At 44.6% G+C, this 15,802-nt stretch overlaps 1 protein-coding gene across 3 annotated transcripts in view; it reads right to left on the bottom strand.

Annotated features, from left to right (window-relative positions):
* dock11 (dedicator of cytokinesis 11) overlaps positions 1-15,802 on the bottom strand; it is a 32,530-nt gene that overhangs the window by 10,896 nt on the left and 5,832 nt on the right. For 2 of the 3 annotated variants that reach the window (XM_054752742.1, XM_054752741.1), the window contains exons 6-35: positions 15,262-15,357; positions 15,040-15,174; positions 13,158-13,341; positions 12,989-13,068; positions 12,465-12,548; positions 12,227-12,367; positions 11,227-11,505; positions 11,022-11,144; positions 10,865-10,947; positions 10,664-10,786; positions 10,498-10,574; positions 9,022-9,206; positions 8,874-8,939; positions 6,744-6,836; positions 6,004-6,127; positions 5,786-5,898; positions 4,536-4,619; positions 4,362-4,451; positions 4,164-4,285; positions 4,022-4,091; positions 3,813-3,938; positions 2,621-2,692; positions 2,404-2,550; positions 2,247-2,330; positions 2,067-2,178; positions 1,717-1,755; positions 768-949; positions 483-596; positions 325-400; positions 100-185 (exon numbers count right to left, since the gene is read on the bottom strand). In XM_054752742.1, the coding sequence (XP_054608717.1) occupies positions 100-185; positions 325-400; positions 483-596; positions 768-949; positions 1,717-1,755; positions 2,067-2,178; positions 2,247-2,330; positions 2,404-2,550; positions 2,621-2,692; positions 3,813-3,938; positions 4,022-4,091; positions 4,164-4,285; positions 4,362-4,451; positions 4,536-4,619; positions 5,786-5,898; positions 6,004-6,127; positions 6,744-6,836; positions 8,874-8,939; positions 9,022-9,206; positions 10,498-10,574; positions 10,664-10,786; positions 10,865-10,947; positions 11,022-11,144; positions 11,227-11,505; positions 12,227-12,367; positions 12,465-12,548; positions 12,989-13,068; positions 13,158-13,341; positions 15,040-15,174; positions 15,262-15,357 (3,390 nt within the window). The remainder of the gene's footprint in view (positions 1-99; positions 186-324; positions 401-482; positions 597-767; positions 950-1,716; positions 1,756-2,066; positions 2,179-2,246; positions 2,331-2,403; positions 2,551-2,620; positions 2,693-3,812; positions 3,939-4,021; positions 4,092-4,163; positions 4,286-4,361; positions 4,452-4,535; positions 4,620-5,785; positions 5,899-6,003; positions 6,128-6,743; positions 6,837-8,873; positions 8,940-9,021; positions 9,207-10,497; positions 10,575-10,663; positions 10,787-10,864; positions 10,948-11,021; positions 11,145-11,226; positions 11,506-12,226; positions 12,368-12,464; positions 12,549-12,988; positions 13,069-13,157; positions 13,342-15,039; positions 15,175-15,261; positions 15,358-15,802) is intronic. The other variant, XM_054752743.1, reaches the window with a different exon arrangement.

Here is a 15,802-nt window from a genome sequence, read left to right as displayed (position 1 = left end):
TTTTAACCACTGTAAAACAGCCTATTCAAAGCATGAGTAAACATAGGGCAGATGTCACCAGGGCAACGTTGTGTAGGACAGCTATTAAAAAGGCCACACCTCAATGCTATCTGGCGTCCCAGGATCCATAAACAGAGAGCCTCTGGAGTCATCCCTCCTCACATGGCCGTTAAGGGCGGGCGGACCTGGATGCAACGAGTCAATCATGCGTTTGGTTCCAGCACTTTGATCAGCTACGCCCTCTGAATAATCATTTTTATCATTTAAACCTGTCCCTTGAGTGGCTAATTGGTGTTTCTGAGACACTTGTGTCCCTTGACTCACCGTGATCTCGCTCTATGGCAGTGCTGATTCTCCTGCTGTCTGAAGAACTGTTTGATATAAGGTCATCTCTGGAGCCCTGCAAGCAAAAAGGTTAAGTTTTTGCTCAAATAAACAATAAATATGGTTTTGGGATTAAGAGAGGGCCACCAGGGACTCACATTGAGGGCCAGTCCGGGGCTGGAGATGTATGGCTGGGCGGACAGCTGCTTCAGGTTTTGGTAAAGCAGCTCAAATAGAGGGAGATAGAGCAAACAGATCCTGGCCTGCTGGTTCTAGAACAACAGATAGCAACTTAGCATTAGCAGGCTTGTACTTGTATGCCAACCTTTGCCGATTTCAATTCAACGCATCATTTAACTCATCATTAAAGTATGCAATCAACAAAATGAGGATTGTATTTTAGCAAACAGTGTGATCATTGGGCTGAGGTCCATGTTGCCCACCTTGAAGGCCGTGTAGCGGTCATCCATGGCGTGTTTAATCAGCAGGTTCTTGAGCACACTCACGGCAAGTTGCCGGACCTCGGGCCCCTGCTGCAGGGTCGCCGCCACTTCTCGGAGCAGCAGGCCTACCAGGAAGTGGTTGCGGCAGTATTCCTCAGTCAAGCTGAACTCCAGACTCTGCTCTGTGTTCAGGCAAAAACAGGAAGTGCCACAACATTGTCAAGTACAGAGTACAATAGTACTAAATTGATATGTTGACAAGGTGAAAAATTTTTTCTTTGTCACTCATTCAAATCCAAGATTGGGTCCAATACCATTATCCAATAATTTGACTTACTAAGTCAATTTTACTTAATTCATTTGAAATGATATGGCTCCCATGATGCAAATAATTTTGCTTACATGATTTCGCTAAACTAACTACTACTGTGAAATTGACTTATATGGTTGTTTCCTCATACAAAAGAAAGAAGAACAACGGGGGAGGGTTCATTATATATTTCCTCATGCAGGAAATGTATAATTTTCTACATTTGTGCTGGATACAAACAGTAAACAGTAATAAATGAGCAGAAATCAAAGAGAAGCGACTGTGTGCAATGCCACCAAATAATGTTATGTTAATATCCAAACAGGCAGCGCATCCTGAGAAGGTACCACTGGCAATCATCATCTCTAATGATAGTGACATACAAAAGAGAGAGAAAGACAGGTGTAGAAGAAAGAGCCTGAACTCATGAATAGAGTCAATTACTCATTGAGACTATGAGTCGATTCCCACAGAAGCAAGGCTCCTCTCCTCTGCAACACGCAAGCGTTAACTTGAGCAATAGCGCCGTGCACTGGACGAGGTGGTTAATGGAAGGCAGTGGGGGCGGCGGGAGAGTGCAGGCGCAGAGGGCAGGAGGAGGCGCCGGGAGTGACGGATGGTGCCATGAGCGTCACCTACCTACAGGGCCAAAAAGCTCCGTCGCATACGGAATAAAATCTGACCACAGGCAAAAAGGGGAGGGGAGTACAAATAAAGTAACTGCGGGTGAAACGATGCATGCAGCATTTACATTACATGTCAACACTACGATTGTGACTACACCCTGTCTTCATCATGTGGACCGCATGTGCAATCGAATGCAAATTCATACAAAACTTTTTATTGCAATGGATTGTACACACATTCCTAGTGAAGTGGCCAGTTGAATTGTTAAGAGAGGATCAGTGTGGGGGATGCAAAAAAAGGGAGGAGACAGGGTGCTGTGGAGGGTCATTAGAAGGGGTTTGCATATCCAGCAGCTAGTTCACCTTGCACCCTCTGCAGCTTGGTGCGCCCAAATGCCATGGGCAGGTTCAGGGGGATGAAATGCTCGTGGTTGCACACCACCATCAGGAAGTCAAACTTCATTTCGGTCAGGACCTGTGGGCGACAGGCATGTATGAGTGCACTCTGAAAGAATACATTAATCTGTTTGTCTGCAAGTGCACCTTTGGATCTTTGAGAGTGAAGTGGCACATGTAGTGGTTGATGAGGGTAAAAGCAAACCCCCTGTTCATGAAAGTCAGGCACCTCTAACGGAGGAGGAAGGAGAGCATCAGATAAGTAAAGCTGCAGGTTGCTTCCAAGTGCAATTGGCCTGCTCACCTTGATGAAATTGGCCAAGCTCAGGTTGATGCAGCGTGCTTCCTCGGGGATCTCCATGTGGCGAACGGTGATGTGAGGCATGATGGAGAGTACCAGTGACTGCAGAGCCTGGTAGAACATGTCCGGGAAGCGCTGGGCCCTCGGCATCTGTGATGAGATTTGTGATGAGAAGTGCACAAATGACATGCAACTGCATTTGGAATTACTGAACACAAACCTTCATGCGGTTTTCCTCTTGCAGGTACTGGGCCATAGATTTCGCCATTGTTTCAAAGAAGAACCATGAGTACTACAGAAAAAGATGTTCAATGTAAATGCAACCGGGAAACAACTTATACAAGCAACATCATATACAAGAGTACCTAGTCATTAAAAATAATATAAAAACAAAGTTGCACACAAATCAAATACTGCTGTAAATCGTCAGTCTAAAACATGGGCCGCATGGTGGCCTATTAGCGGTCAGTGTCACAATCAGGAGATCAAGGATTTGAATCTCTGCTGAGGCATTTGAGTGTGGAGTTTGCCTGTTCTCTTTGTGCTTGCATGGGTTTTCTCCAGGTACTCTGGCTTCATGCATGTAAGGTTCATTGCAGACTCAAAATCTGTCACCAACCTTTTTGACCCCAAGATCCCTGGCTTTTTGGCTCAGTGTAGTGGACGAGCGATACAGATTGATGAGAGAGGGGCCGGTCAATGCCCTACAACAGTCAGCCCTTAACAAGCAGTGTCGTCGCGGCTCAAAGAATTTTTGGAGGTGCACATCTATAGAGTTGTATTTGTGCCCTTAACTTTAAAAGGTAGCAAAGGCAGACTTTGAGCCCTACTGACATGCAATAATTACTGTTGTGTGCACAAGCACATCACTGCAGCGCGCTGTCACTCGCTCCCTCTGTCGCTCAACCTTTTTGCTAGCGCGAGGTGGCGAGTCGATGTATGAGGCGAGACGGTGTACAAGTGTACCTCCGGCCGGATTTTGGGGACTGGGCAGCGGCGAGGCGTACAGGCGAGTTCAGTGGACAAAATGCGTGCCTGTTGGTCGCTCTCCGGGAGGTGAGGGCACTGCTTTGATAATACATTTTTTTCAAGAGATCAGTCGAGATGGACCGCCAAAGTCCCAAAAATCAACTACAAGTAGTAGCTCACGATCGACGGATTGGCGACCCCTGCTGTCAATTATCCATAGGTGTGAATGAGAGTTTATATGTGTCCTGTGATTGACTGGTGAACCAGTCCAGTGTGAACCCCGCCTCTTGGTCAAGAGTCAACTGGGATAGGTTCCAGCTCACCTGTGACTTTGATGAGGACATGCGGTATAGAAAATGAATCAATGAATGTAGAGGCTGTGCTGAAAGCTCTTATTGGCGTATGTTCCACCCGCTGTTCACTGTTAGTACTACAACAGGCACCTTGAGCAGCTTGTTGCTCGTGTTGAAATCTGCCGTCTGCTTGAGAATGGCTGTGACCGCCGTAGCTAGCACCTCGTGGGTGTACGCAGCGTTTCCAGACGTAGGCTTGTTGTACACAAACACGTACTGAGAAGAGAGAGAGCGAGACAAAAATACATAATGGGTGTTTATTGTTTGTGGGAAATAGAAGCTGGTGGTAAGCCAGATACCTTGACAAAAGAACGCAGGTAGTTTTCCAGCCCTTCCTCATGACATCTAGAGACTACATGTATGACAACACTGCATGGACACAGAATACACTCATCACTATTAAATGAAAACATAATTCACACAAATGATCGACTGACTGACCGAAGAGAGTTGACTGCAATCTGCTGGGCTTCCTTGGTGGCTGCTGAGAGCACCTCAAACAGCTGCATCAGTACCATGGGCAGGAAGTTGACCATGACGTGCGTCTCCATGGCATGCAGGCACTAAGGTTAGAGGGATGATCAGATGATACAGTCATTTGTAATGTACCATTGAGCACATGATCCCGAAGTGTCTGACCTTCAGGTATTTAATGAGCTCTGCCTGGTTGTCTTCTGATGTGGTCCTCATGAGTTGACAATGCAGGAAGAACTTGTGGAGATGTAGGTCCTGTGGAGGAAACCACACTCAACTTGAGTTGCCATGCAAATAGGTGAGTCTATGACTAATGCTATGAAGAACTGATCATTTCACCTGAGCATATATTGTTGATGCAACACGGCTTCTCATTTTGAACAGTGGCTTTGCATTTTCCACCCACTTGATATCCGGCTGCGACTGTGCAAATGTGACAAGAAGACCAAAAGTGTAATTCTCATGATGACATTCTGCTCACGACCGCACAGTGGCCTAGTGGTTAGCATGTTGGCCCCGGGACAATCTGGATTCGAATCTCCATTTGGGCATCTCCGTGTGGAGTTTGTGTGTTCTCCCGGTGCGTGCGTGGGTTTTCTTCGGGTACTCCAGTTTCCTCCAAAAATATGCATGTTAGGTTAAGTGGAGACTCTAAATTGCCCAAATGTATGAATGTGAGAGTGAATGGTTGTTTGTCTATATGTGCCCTGCGATTGGCTGGCAAACAGTCCAGGGTGTACCCTGCATCTCGCCCAAAGTCAGCTAGGATAGGCTCCAGCATACCCCTGTGACCCTAATGAGGACAAGTGGCATAGAAAATGGATGGATGTATCTTGAAAGTTCCCCTGTTATGCCAAAGTGACTTTTAAATGATGGTCTAACAGTCATATGTGTCTCTGGAGCCTGTTTATGAGTAAACGTGAGTAAAATCTCTCATTTACCTCACTTATTTGATCCGCTTTTGAGAGAAGAGGCACTCAAACGCTCGCTTTTGAAGTTGTGACACTTTTCATGACGCCATGAAGAAAAAACCTCCCTCCTCATGGACATGATATTACCTCTACTCCGGCCCTAGCTTGATGCCACCACTTGGGGCAGCCACCACTTTATTAAAAAAAAAACGCAGGCTTCACTGCATATCTTAATATAAAGCCTAGAGTTCAGTCAGTCATTTACAGATGTGGGCACTGTAAGTTTGATCATTTTTTATTCAGAGAATAGGCTAACCTAGCATGATGTTGCTGTTAAAATGTGTCATGTTAGCACTGTTGCTAACATTTGTATCTTCCTGTCCCACTTCTTAAAGTTACGTTGTTGTATGTGATATATGGCATCTATTATGTTGGACAAGTAGATAGTTAGCACCCATGTAAAAAGTGGATAAAGTTCACATTAGTGTGTCTTGGAGACTCATACTCTAAGACACAGCTCATTAGCATTACAGCTACAGACACACAAAAGGTGTTGCCAGTGCACTTTTAAAATGACAAAATTACAGGCAAGATTTTGAACAACACACTTTCAATACTGTACATAATTGTGGGACCTCTGAGAATTGTTGCAGAATCCTATAGAATTAACTTAAGTACCTTTCTGGTGTCCTGACAGAGGTATCCAGGAGGCAAGGTTGCAGCTACAGGTAGCTGGAGCTCTGTGGACTGCATCCTGCCATCTTTCAGCAGAGGCAACCATGAGTACCCCACTGGCACCACACAAGACACAAAAGGCAAAACATCATACATACATCAACCTATTGATATACCATACATCCACTATTTGCCTGTGTTAAATAATTAAGAATATATACCCAGAGACTCTACGCCCTCTCTCTTCTTGCTGCTGGTTTTGGTGCTTGACTCACAGCTGATGTGGTAAAAACTGAAGAGGATGTGGTGTTTTTCATGCAAGTGGACCGGCAAATCCATCTTTACCTGCAGGGAGAAGCTTGATGTTAGCGAATTAACACCATGGCTACTCTTCCTTACTAGTCCCTGGCATGTGTGCATCTTCAGGTGTCGCGACTCATTCAGTGAGTACACATAATGCAATGCACATCTTTTCCACAAGGCGACAGCCCCAGCTAGGGCATGCATCTATCCCAGCTGCAGGAAATAACATTATTCAGCTTTTTTTCCCCTCAAAAGTACAAAAGAATGTCATGGACAAAGAACATGACTCAACTACTTATGAGCAAGTCCTCCATGAGACTCTGAGTCAAATGCAACATGTCTCCCTGATGCGTTCATAAATATTTTTGTGTGTTTTTCTCATGACTTGAGTGCTTTTGTACATGTCAGTGTACTTAAAGTGAGGTCTGGGGAGGCAGGGAGGTCTCTTAAGATTCTAATCCATTTACTTTGGGGACCATATGGTCCCCCCACAGCCTTGCCATCCTGACTTTACCTCTTCCACTGTGTGCTATAGATTACTGTAATTGGATTATTTCAGTGACTACACGGCATTTCCAAGAGAATTGAGGCTCCTTCATATTCATTTCCATTACAGTGGCTTAATAAATGAAAATATTTATTTGGGGATGCATCTCACCTCATCGTAGAATTCTGGACTTTGGTTGTGGTGCAGGACGGCTGCATAGGCACTGTTGGTGAAGAGGGAGTCTCCAGGTTTGCCATAGATAAGCTGAAATACAAACATTAATAAACTTTTTGCATTCATTCTCCATGTTTTTCTTCACTGACTGTTATGAAGGAACGATAATGAACAGCTGAGTGAAACTGTGATTGACTGAAGCTGGGATTAGACGCGCACACTGCAGGAGGACCAGCCTGCTTCATTTTCCCATACAAAGAACGTGCAAGAGGTGGTGGACTGGGGGAGGATTAGATAAGATGTCTTAGATTGCAACAGGCTGGGTCGTACCATCATGGAAAATCGGCACAGCCAAGGGCAAAGACAGGGGCACTAAGATGGGAGGCTTGATTGCAGGGTTTTAGCATGAGGGTGGGGGTGTGGCTACAGTTGCGGCCATTTATTTTACAGTATCTTCCAGTGTTCATACTAGCGTTGTGCCACACCAGGTCCAAAAAAATTTAAACCAAGGGTCTCAAACTCACGGCCCATGGGTCACAAAGATCATATTTTGTGGCCTCCTACTTGACTTAAAAAAAATTTGTGTATGGCCCGCAAAGCCTGAGCAAGTTCTGAGGCGCACAAGCCAACACTGAGAGCTTGTCACACATGAAAAGAACAGAGGAATCACTGGACAGAACACAAACTACAAACGTGGCGCCAACACAAAAACGACAGCACAACATATAACAGGTACGTAAACACACATAGGGCAACTACTACTACTACTACTACTACTACTACATTACATTAACTCTGAGCTGGAACCATTCCCAGCAACGAGAGTGATGCCGGCTCACAGGATGCATTGGGTTACCCAGATAAAGAGAAACTTCCTTTTATCAAACTCATGTGCCTCTGACCACCTCACTTTGGGGCACCTTTTATCACCACATCTCTATTTTTTTGGAATTGTCCTAACATATTCCCCCGTATGGCGCCCCGGTTCCACACTAAATACATGATGCGGCCCAGCCTCACATAGACTCTACCTCCTGATAAAAGCAGAAAGTTCAGCGTTTCCTATCAGATCAATGCATACATATAATCCTATCACAAGCATCAGCGAGGAATGTTTAGGCAGTTCCGGTCCAAGAACCTCCATCCTGCTTGGAGGAAAAAAGCAACCTATTGTGCTTTGATGGCTATTTTCGCGTACAAATAATTGAGACATGTTTCAGCAGGGAGAACAGGAGAGGAACTAACTCTGACCCTTCATTTTCCCTTCTTATAGCGGCAGCCATAATAACCAGCTTTTACTTCTTCCCTTTTCCGCCCCACCCCCATTTCTTCTAGCATCAACACAACATGCATGAAACACATGTGAAAACAAACTTGCAGCAGCATGCATTTTATTTTGCTCCCGATGTAAATTCAAGATAAGATCCGAATTGGAGTGCACCCATATTTATTTTAGGTTGTTTTTCAGTACTCGGGTCTGGACCAAAAAATTAAAAACTTTGTAGGAATTTTGGTGCAGTCAGCATAGCATTCACGCTGGTGCTATTGTCATAGGACCAAAGGTGATGCAGTAAAGAACATATATATAAAGTAAAGACTTGACTGGACAGTTTTTGTATCAGTAGGTGACGTAACTGAAATATTCCAAACCAAATAGCATCAGATGGGTTAAATACACAGATTATTTTTATATTCTGCTATATTTACCATCTTAGATTTCACAAAAAAGCTTCTAAAATATACTTTTAAAGAGCATCGTAGTCACAGATGGAGGGTGAGTTTAGAGCAAAGAGACACCACTTCCAATGCATTTTCTCTTACATGTTTGTCATTTCTGAATGGTTTTTGCTATATTTTAACATTGGTCCATGTCTTTGGTCGGTGTAGCGTCACATTGAGCTCAAGTGAACCGAACCACACCAGAGTTCACTTGCAGGTGGACCGAGAACCATCTCTCAAGCAGTTTCGGTCTGCTTGTTTAGTGCAGGGTTGGGATGATTGCTTTCACGCTCGACCGAACAAACCATACTCGCAGAGCAATCGCACCAGAGTTCCTTTTAACCAAGTCGAACGGGTAAAGTGCGAATGCAACCCAGTGTAAAATAATTGCATTCTGACGCATCTCACCTTTAAAGGGGTTGCACCTTCTTCATCAGAATCCAAAAACTGTATGCAGACTGCAATGTTTCTTGCCTACCAGAGAGGAAAAACAGCAACTTTTATCAACCAATAGTTTTGTAAACATGCAAACAGCTCCATTGTGAGGCCCACACACCTTGGTGAAGCTCTTCTGGTTGTCGTATTTGAGTTGCAGAGGGTAGATGTAGAGCTGGTTCTTGTATGTAGTGAAAGGGTAGTTGTACTTCGCCTCATCGGGGAGAAACTCCTCCACTTCCACGGACACACGCTCGCAGCTTTCCTCGAAGGGCTTCACGGGAATGTAAGAGGAGGTCACCGTGTCTGGGGAGCGAAGTAGCAAAGTTAGTTAGTGTGCGTTCACACTTCATGCTTGGTTCGGCTAAATGGAACTCAGTTGCTCTGCTAGTATGGATTGTTTGGTCAAGTGTGAATGGCATCATCCAAACCATGGTGTGATGACTCAGACCCCTTTCTCAAGCGGTCTCGGTCTGCATGCAAGTGAACTCTGGTACGGTTCAGTTCTGGTGTGGCTCAAATGGGAATGCTACACAGGCCAAAGACACGGACCATCGTTAAAATAACAGCATGCAGGATGCAAAAATTACCAATATGTAACAGAAAATGTGTTGGAAGTGCTCTTTGCTGTTCCCTCTCTGTGTGTGTTTGTGATACTGCACTCTTTAAAAGTATATTTTACAAACTTTTGCTGAGATCTAAGCTGAACAGAATATAAAAATAACCTGTGTATTCCACCCAGCAGATGGCATGCTGGTTTGGAATGTTTGAGTTTTGTCACGTAATATGTCACAAAATCTGCCCAATCAAGTCCTTACTTTATACGTATGTTCCTTACTGCACAGTCTCTGGGTTCCATGACAGAAACACCAGCGTGAACGTGAAGCCAAACACACCAAAGTGCCCACCAAGTATGTTTTGTTTTCTCCCGCCCGGACCAGAGGACCGTACCACAAGTGGCTACGCAGCCATAGTGATGCAGATTGCTCTTTTTTTTCTTCTTCATTGCTTACAGGTCATCTTTCAGTTGATTATATTTGAATTACACAAGGAATTGTTTCTTGCATGCCAACAAAAAGACATGATCAGAAATTACAGAATATTCTCTTCCAGATGAGCTCCGTTTCGTGTGAAAACCTCTTCTCCGAAGCATGACCTAAAGCTCAGAGCCAGTCTTAGCACTGCTTAATTGCTGGTTCTCATGACTCCACATTATGATGAACGGACACAAAGTTTTTGGGTTGAGGCCTCTCCCAATTTAATCATACAAACCATAAAAAACAAAGGCATGCACTTTTGCAAATGCAATCTAAAATATTTTGTGTGAGTGCATGGTCTGCTTTTTAATTGAAGCACACAACTTCCCTGTTTATATACCGCCTGCATACTACTGTTGCATAGGTGAACACAACAAAACAACTGATTTTTAGATTATGTTGCAGCATTCCAGGCAAAGGTGTGACCACCTCTGCAGACTTCAATGGAGTGTCTTATCTGCTTCAGATAAGTCTGTGCATGGCACAGTGAGACATGTTGTAAAATAGTCAGAGTATAAAGAAAAGTGTGTGGGGAGGGCTGTTTAGAAATGTTTACATACTTGAGAAGTCGGGCGGGACACACTCAATGGTGACATTCAGCTGTCCAGGGATGGTCTGAAGCTTGCTCTTCTCAGGTCTAATTCAAGACAGACATTTATTTAAGGCATAATTTGAGGCATAAATCTGCAGGAGCGCTGTAATAGTAGGGCAGTGTCCATGACTCACTTCCTGATGTCAGCCAGCAGCTTGAGGATGTCATCAGTGGAGATTTTGCTGCTGTCCTGCCGGTAGAGTGGAGAAAACTTCCCGTCCATGTCGAGGCTTCCCTGAGCGTCCTTAAACACCTGCCTGCAGCGATACACAGTGAGGGAACATTGCTTATCGGACTCCCTTTTTGCTGTTCTTGACAATTTGTTGATGTCTCACTTAGCAGCCCAAGCAAAAGGCATCCTGTACTGGCCAAGTCGTTGGCATGTCTGTTTGGCTGCCTTGAGGACCTTCTGTGCGGTCTGGGCAGATATGGAAGAAGCCAGTCAGTGTGGAGCATTACGTATGCTATCGTTGAGGGGAAACAAGCAAAAACCTTGTTGATATCAGAGGTCTTTATGTATGGCTCGGCACAGTGGGTGATGCCATTCTGCAACACCTTCTCCACACGGGCCACCAGAAAGATATCAGCATGTGGGTTGGTTACTGAAAAGATAGCCTAGGACAGAAAAAGCACTTACAACCAATGTGTGGCCTTTGATTCATTGTTCTACAGTAAGGCATCACAACAAAGCTTTTACCTGTGTAGGAAAGTGCAGCAGAGTCTCCGACACCCTTTGAAGAACAAGCAGGCCATTCCCCCTCCCGGCGTCCCCGCTCATTAAAGCCCGGCCTCCCCCACCACCCCTGCCTCTCCCTCCTCCTCCCCCCTCGGAGTCTGAGCAAGGCGAGAGCTGACCCGAGGTGTCGGTCAGCATTTCCCTCACGCAGGGCGGGTTGAGGTCAACGTGGAAGTCGGCAGAGATTTTACAGTTCTTGGAGATGTCAAAAAGCGCCAGGCTGATGAAGAACGGCTCCACCTATGACCAAAATTCAGTCATCTTATGAAAGAATTCTTAATTTTCAGACACATTTATTGGTGACTTTTTAACTGTATAAACACAAAACACCTTAATACTTGAAACATGGCACTTTCATTGTGCTTTTATGTACAAACTACTGCAAATACTACTTTTTAGCTGCTGTTTTTGAGCCACGGGTAATTTACTTTTTTACATGTGTATTTGAAATGAAAATAAGTCATTTTTGCATGAAAACTGGCTCACAAAATTTTTTTGACTGCATTACAAGAGTGTCCTCGTTTTGCCTAATTCCTGCTCTTATCCAACATTAATAATAAAGGCAGATGTTTTTGACAACACTTCATTTTCGAGTTGCTGGACATTGCTTTTGCCTGAAGAGCAGGGTATCCAAACTTTTTTCAGGACAGCATACTAAAGCATAGAAAAAAAACAGACATGCATGTCTGCTTTGTGCTAGCTGTTTTTTTAGCTCTTTTTTTCCATTTTTGCTGTTGTTTTTTGTTAAATATTTGTCAATGTGCAACAGGCCCATAAAAAAACAAACAGCGTCTGCAACTTTGCAACTCGGGCCGCACTTTGGAGATCTCTGCCATCCGGTCATTTTTATGGATTCAAACCTAGCTGTGAAGTCTTTAATTTGCTTTAAAAGTAAATGCTTTGTTACCCCCTTATAGCTCGACCAGCAGCAACGCAAACAAAGTCTTAAGTGATGGCATACATTGGTGAGGACGCCGTCGCCCTTCTCACTGACGCAGCCCTGCAGACTGAAGGTCAGGTCGTGGCAACCGACCACGACGCGACGGCCGAAGCGCTCCTCAAACGGCTTCACATCTGGCTCGATACCCGAAAAGTCCAGCCTCTAAGGGAAGCAGGAGTGAGAGGGGAGATCAAAGAGAGATGCGATCAATCATCACATCATCAATCGAGCAGTGGATGGTGCATCTCCTCTACTGCACCTGTGTCTCGGGATCCAGACAGAAAAGCTTTTGCCTGCCTTCATTCCGGTTTATCTTATTGAGCTGGTCTGTCTCCCTGGTATACTGCACACACACAAAGGTTCAAAGGTCAAGATTTCAGGGGATTTATTCCTCTCGGTTGTTATTCTCTGGCCTGTTTCATATTTTGCATACACTGCACGTGTAATAACTGACCCACAGAGAGGACCATCAAACAACTACAATCCTCAGGTCAAAGAAAATCCTTACAAGGCAGTCCTCATTTTTTTGTCTCTCATACAGACCAAAGCAGGAGTTGTCTTTCAGAGGGGGAGGGCAAAGTTGTGCTTGAGTGGCCTCCAGCAGTGTACAGAAGACTTTGTTGTGTGTTTATAGACACATTAAGTCTCCACAGACTGAATAGAAATGCCTGGGCATGGTACGCTGAATCACATATTTTCACTTCCTGTAAGTCATCATATCTTTGTCAATGTCATTTAAAAAATGCCACTAACAGTTCAGTTCTACACACAATTAGGCAGTACCTTTGTGAGCTCAGGTTGTAGGTTCCTGCCGAGACCTTCCAGTAGGCTCTCGCTTTTTCCTTGGCTGGTGGTGTCATCATCTGATTGGACAGGACCATCATCAGTACGGCATCAGTTAAAATAGCAGGCTATTATATGAACAGTATTTGTTTTCCTTCCTTCCTCTCACCCAAGGAGCCATCCAGGGACTCTGCGCCATTCCTCCTCTCCTGGCCGGCCTCGGTGCTGCTCTGTAGGGCCTGTTTGAGTGTGGTCACCCACTCCTCCATCTCGGCTTCGCTGTCAGCTGCCAGAAAGTGGCTGTAGCGGTCCTGCATCTTCAGCTCAAAGCCATTACGCCGCATTTTAGGGCTCTGAACGAAGCAGAGGACATTTCATACTTAAAGGCACTCCAGGGGGTACATGAGGTGAAATACAGTATATGTATATATGTACAGTGAAGAAAATATGTTTTTGATCCCCTGCTGATTGTTGATTTTGGAAGTTTACCCTGTTATAAAGATGTGAACAGTCCAGGATTTCTATGGTATGTTTATCGTAACAGAAAGACAGAATTTTAAAAAACCTAGACAAACAATATGAAATCAAGTTTCTAAATAAATTTGTGTTGATATTTAAGAACACACATTTATAATAAACCCAAAATGGGACACTTTAAGTTGATAATTATTTTATGTGCACAAAATAAAGTTATCCATCCATCCATTTTCTTCTGCTTATCCAGTCCAGCCACCCTATGGAGGAAACTAATTTCAGCCGCTTGTATCCGCGTTCTCGTTCTTTCGGTCACGACCCAAAGCTCATGACCATAGGTGAGGGTGGGACCATAGATCGACCGATAAATTGGCAGCTTTGCCTTCCGGCTCAGCTCTCTCTTTACCATGATGGTCCAGTACAGCAAGACGCTGCACCGATCCGCCTGTCGACCTCACGCTACAACCTTCCCTCACTTCTGAACAAGACTCCAAGATACTTGAACTCCTCCACCTGGCGCAAGACCTCATTCCCAACCCAGAGGGTGCAATCCAACCTTTTCCAACTGAGAACCATGGCCTCGGATTTGGAGGTGGAGGAAGAAAGTGAGAGAAAGTGAGACAGAATAGTGTAGAATAGAAAAGTACTTTTCTAATAGAACAGAAAAGTACTGGTGGTGGGTCAGTATCAGCACCAAAACGCAAACAAAGGAGTTCATCATCCGCTGTGCCGGTGTTGTTGTTTTTGGATATAGGAAGAAGAAGCGGAAATGACGTTGTGACGTTTACCGTGTGTCAAAACATTGTCCGTGCGGGTTTGTTTTTGTTTTTTCACGTCAGGCATAATATTGACTGCATGTAAACGTAGTAACTCAGTTCGCGAGACAAGATTTTAACATTACTTAAAGTACACTGAAAAAAAATATAAAAAGATATGTACATGACAATATATATTGCAAGTCACTAATTTAATTTCTACTACGTTACACTCTTCTGCACTCTGTGTGTATGCCTGCAGGCCCGCCTCCACCCACCGAGACAAAGAGAATGCATGACTGACAAAGGGGCTCACTCTGTTAATGCCATTCTATGGAACAAACGCGGCAAGATGCTGAAACTAATGCAGTGAACCCTGCCCATGCCTGTTTGGAGGCAGGAGACAAAGAAAACAGACATGCATGCACAACACCAGTGTGACAAGACTTACTCCCAGAAAAAGAGTGCTGATGTAGCATTCAGGATTTAGTCAATGCCAGAAATGTAATCTACACATTCATTGTTTGTTCTTAAACCTGACTGGATGTTAATAGATGCATTCAATGAGCCTGATTCAGAGAGAAAATTTGTCAAAGGCTGGGCTGCACTGTATTTCCTTACCGAGTGACTATCGGCAGTTGTATTTCCTGTCCCTCACTTAACTTGTACCGTGTGGGAACATTCGGTACACCTCTGACCTATACCTTATTGTCTGTACCAAAAAATCGAATTGCAAATACATACTGTATACCATTACACCACTAATAAAAGGACACTGCTGTTTAATTCTCATAAAAGACGCATTTTTCCAGCATAGTCTACCTGAATAACGTCAATACATGAATCCAGGTAGATGGAGCCTTTGGTTTCCTTGCAATGCTTCTCATCCTTGTAGGAGTTGAGAATGTAGGAGCCGTCAGGCAGCTGGGACAGGTAGAAGTACCTCCTCTTGAACACCTGCAACGGAGATGATTGCAGTGTAGGACTCCGCAGTTTTGTGTCATTTGTGACGATCTGTTTGTGCGACGGTGGTGGGTGACTCACCCTCATGGACACGGACAGGCTGCTGTTAATGTTGGCTTTCTGAAGCCACCCCTGCTTCATGATGCCACCTCTCTGGGAGCACAGTGACGCCGTATCCTGTTGAGCACAAACACATCAATTACAACATCAGTGATGTCACAGCTGCTTCTCAATCCAAGTAATGTATTCAGCCAATTATACACGTGTGTGTGTATGTGTGTGTGTGTGTATGAGTGTGTGGGAGAGATGGGCCTAATCACATTGAAGTAGCCTTTTTGTCCTCCTGCATGCTGCTCTCTCCAGCGTCTCCTTCTAATCTCATTGGCTGGCTGCTCTGCTCCATCCTGGTGATGGATGGGTGGCTGCACAACCATGCATGCAAACCTCACTACAGCCTACTTTCTATTGATAGCACTGCACTTGTCACCTATTGGATCACATCTCCTATATCATCGTAATGATTCACGGTTATGGGCCTGTGGGGATGCATGGAGGGTTACATAAAGGACTAATACTACCAGTATGTCTTGCCAGGTTTCATATTATTGCAGATGTATTTGCC

The sequence above is a fragment of the Dunckerocampus dactyliophorus genome, chromosome 15 (assembly GCF_027744805.1).
Source record: "Dunckerocampus dactyliophorus isolate RoL2022-P2 chromosome 15, RoL_Ddac_1.1, whole genome shotgun sequence".
Lineage (NCBI taxonomy): Eukaryota > Metazoa > Chordata > Actinopteri > Syngnathiformes > Syngnathidae > Dunckerocampus > Dunckerocampus dactyliophorus.
Note: the sequence above shows the minus strand (reverse complement) of the source record. Positions and strands in the feature narration are given on the sequence as shown.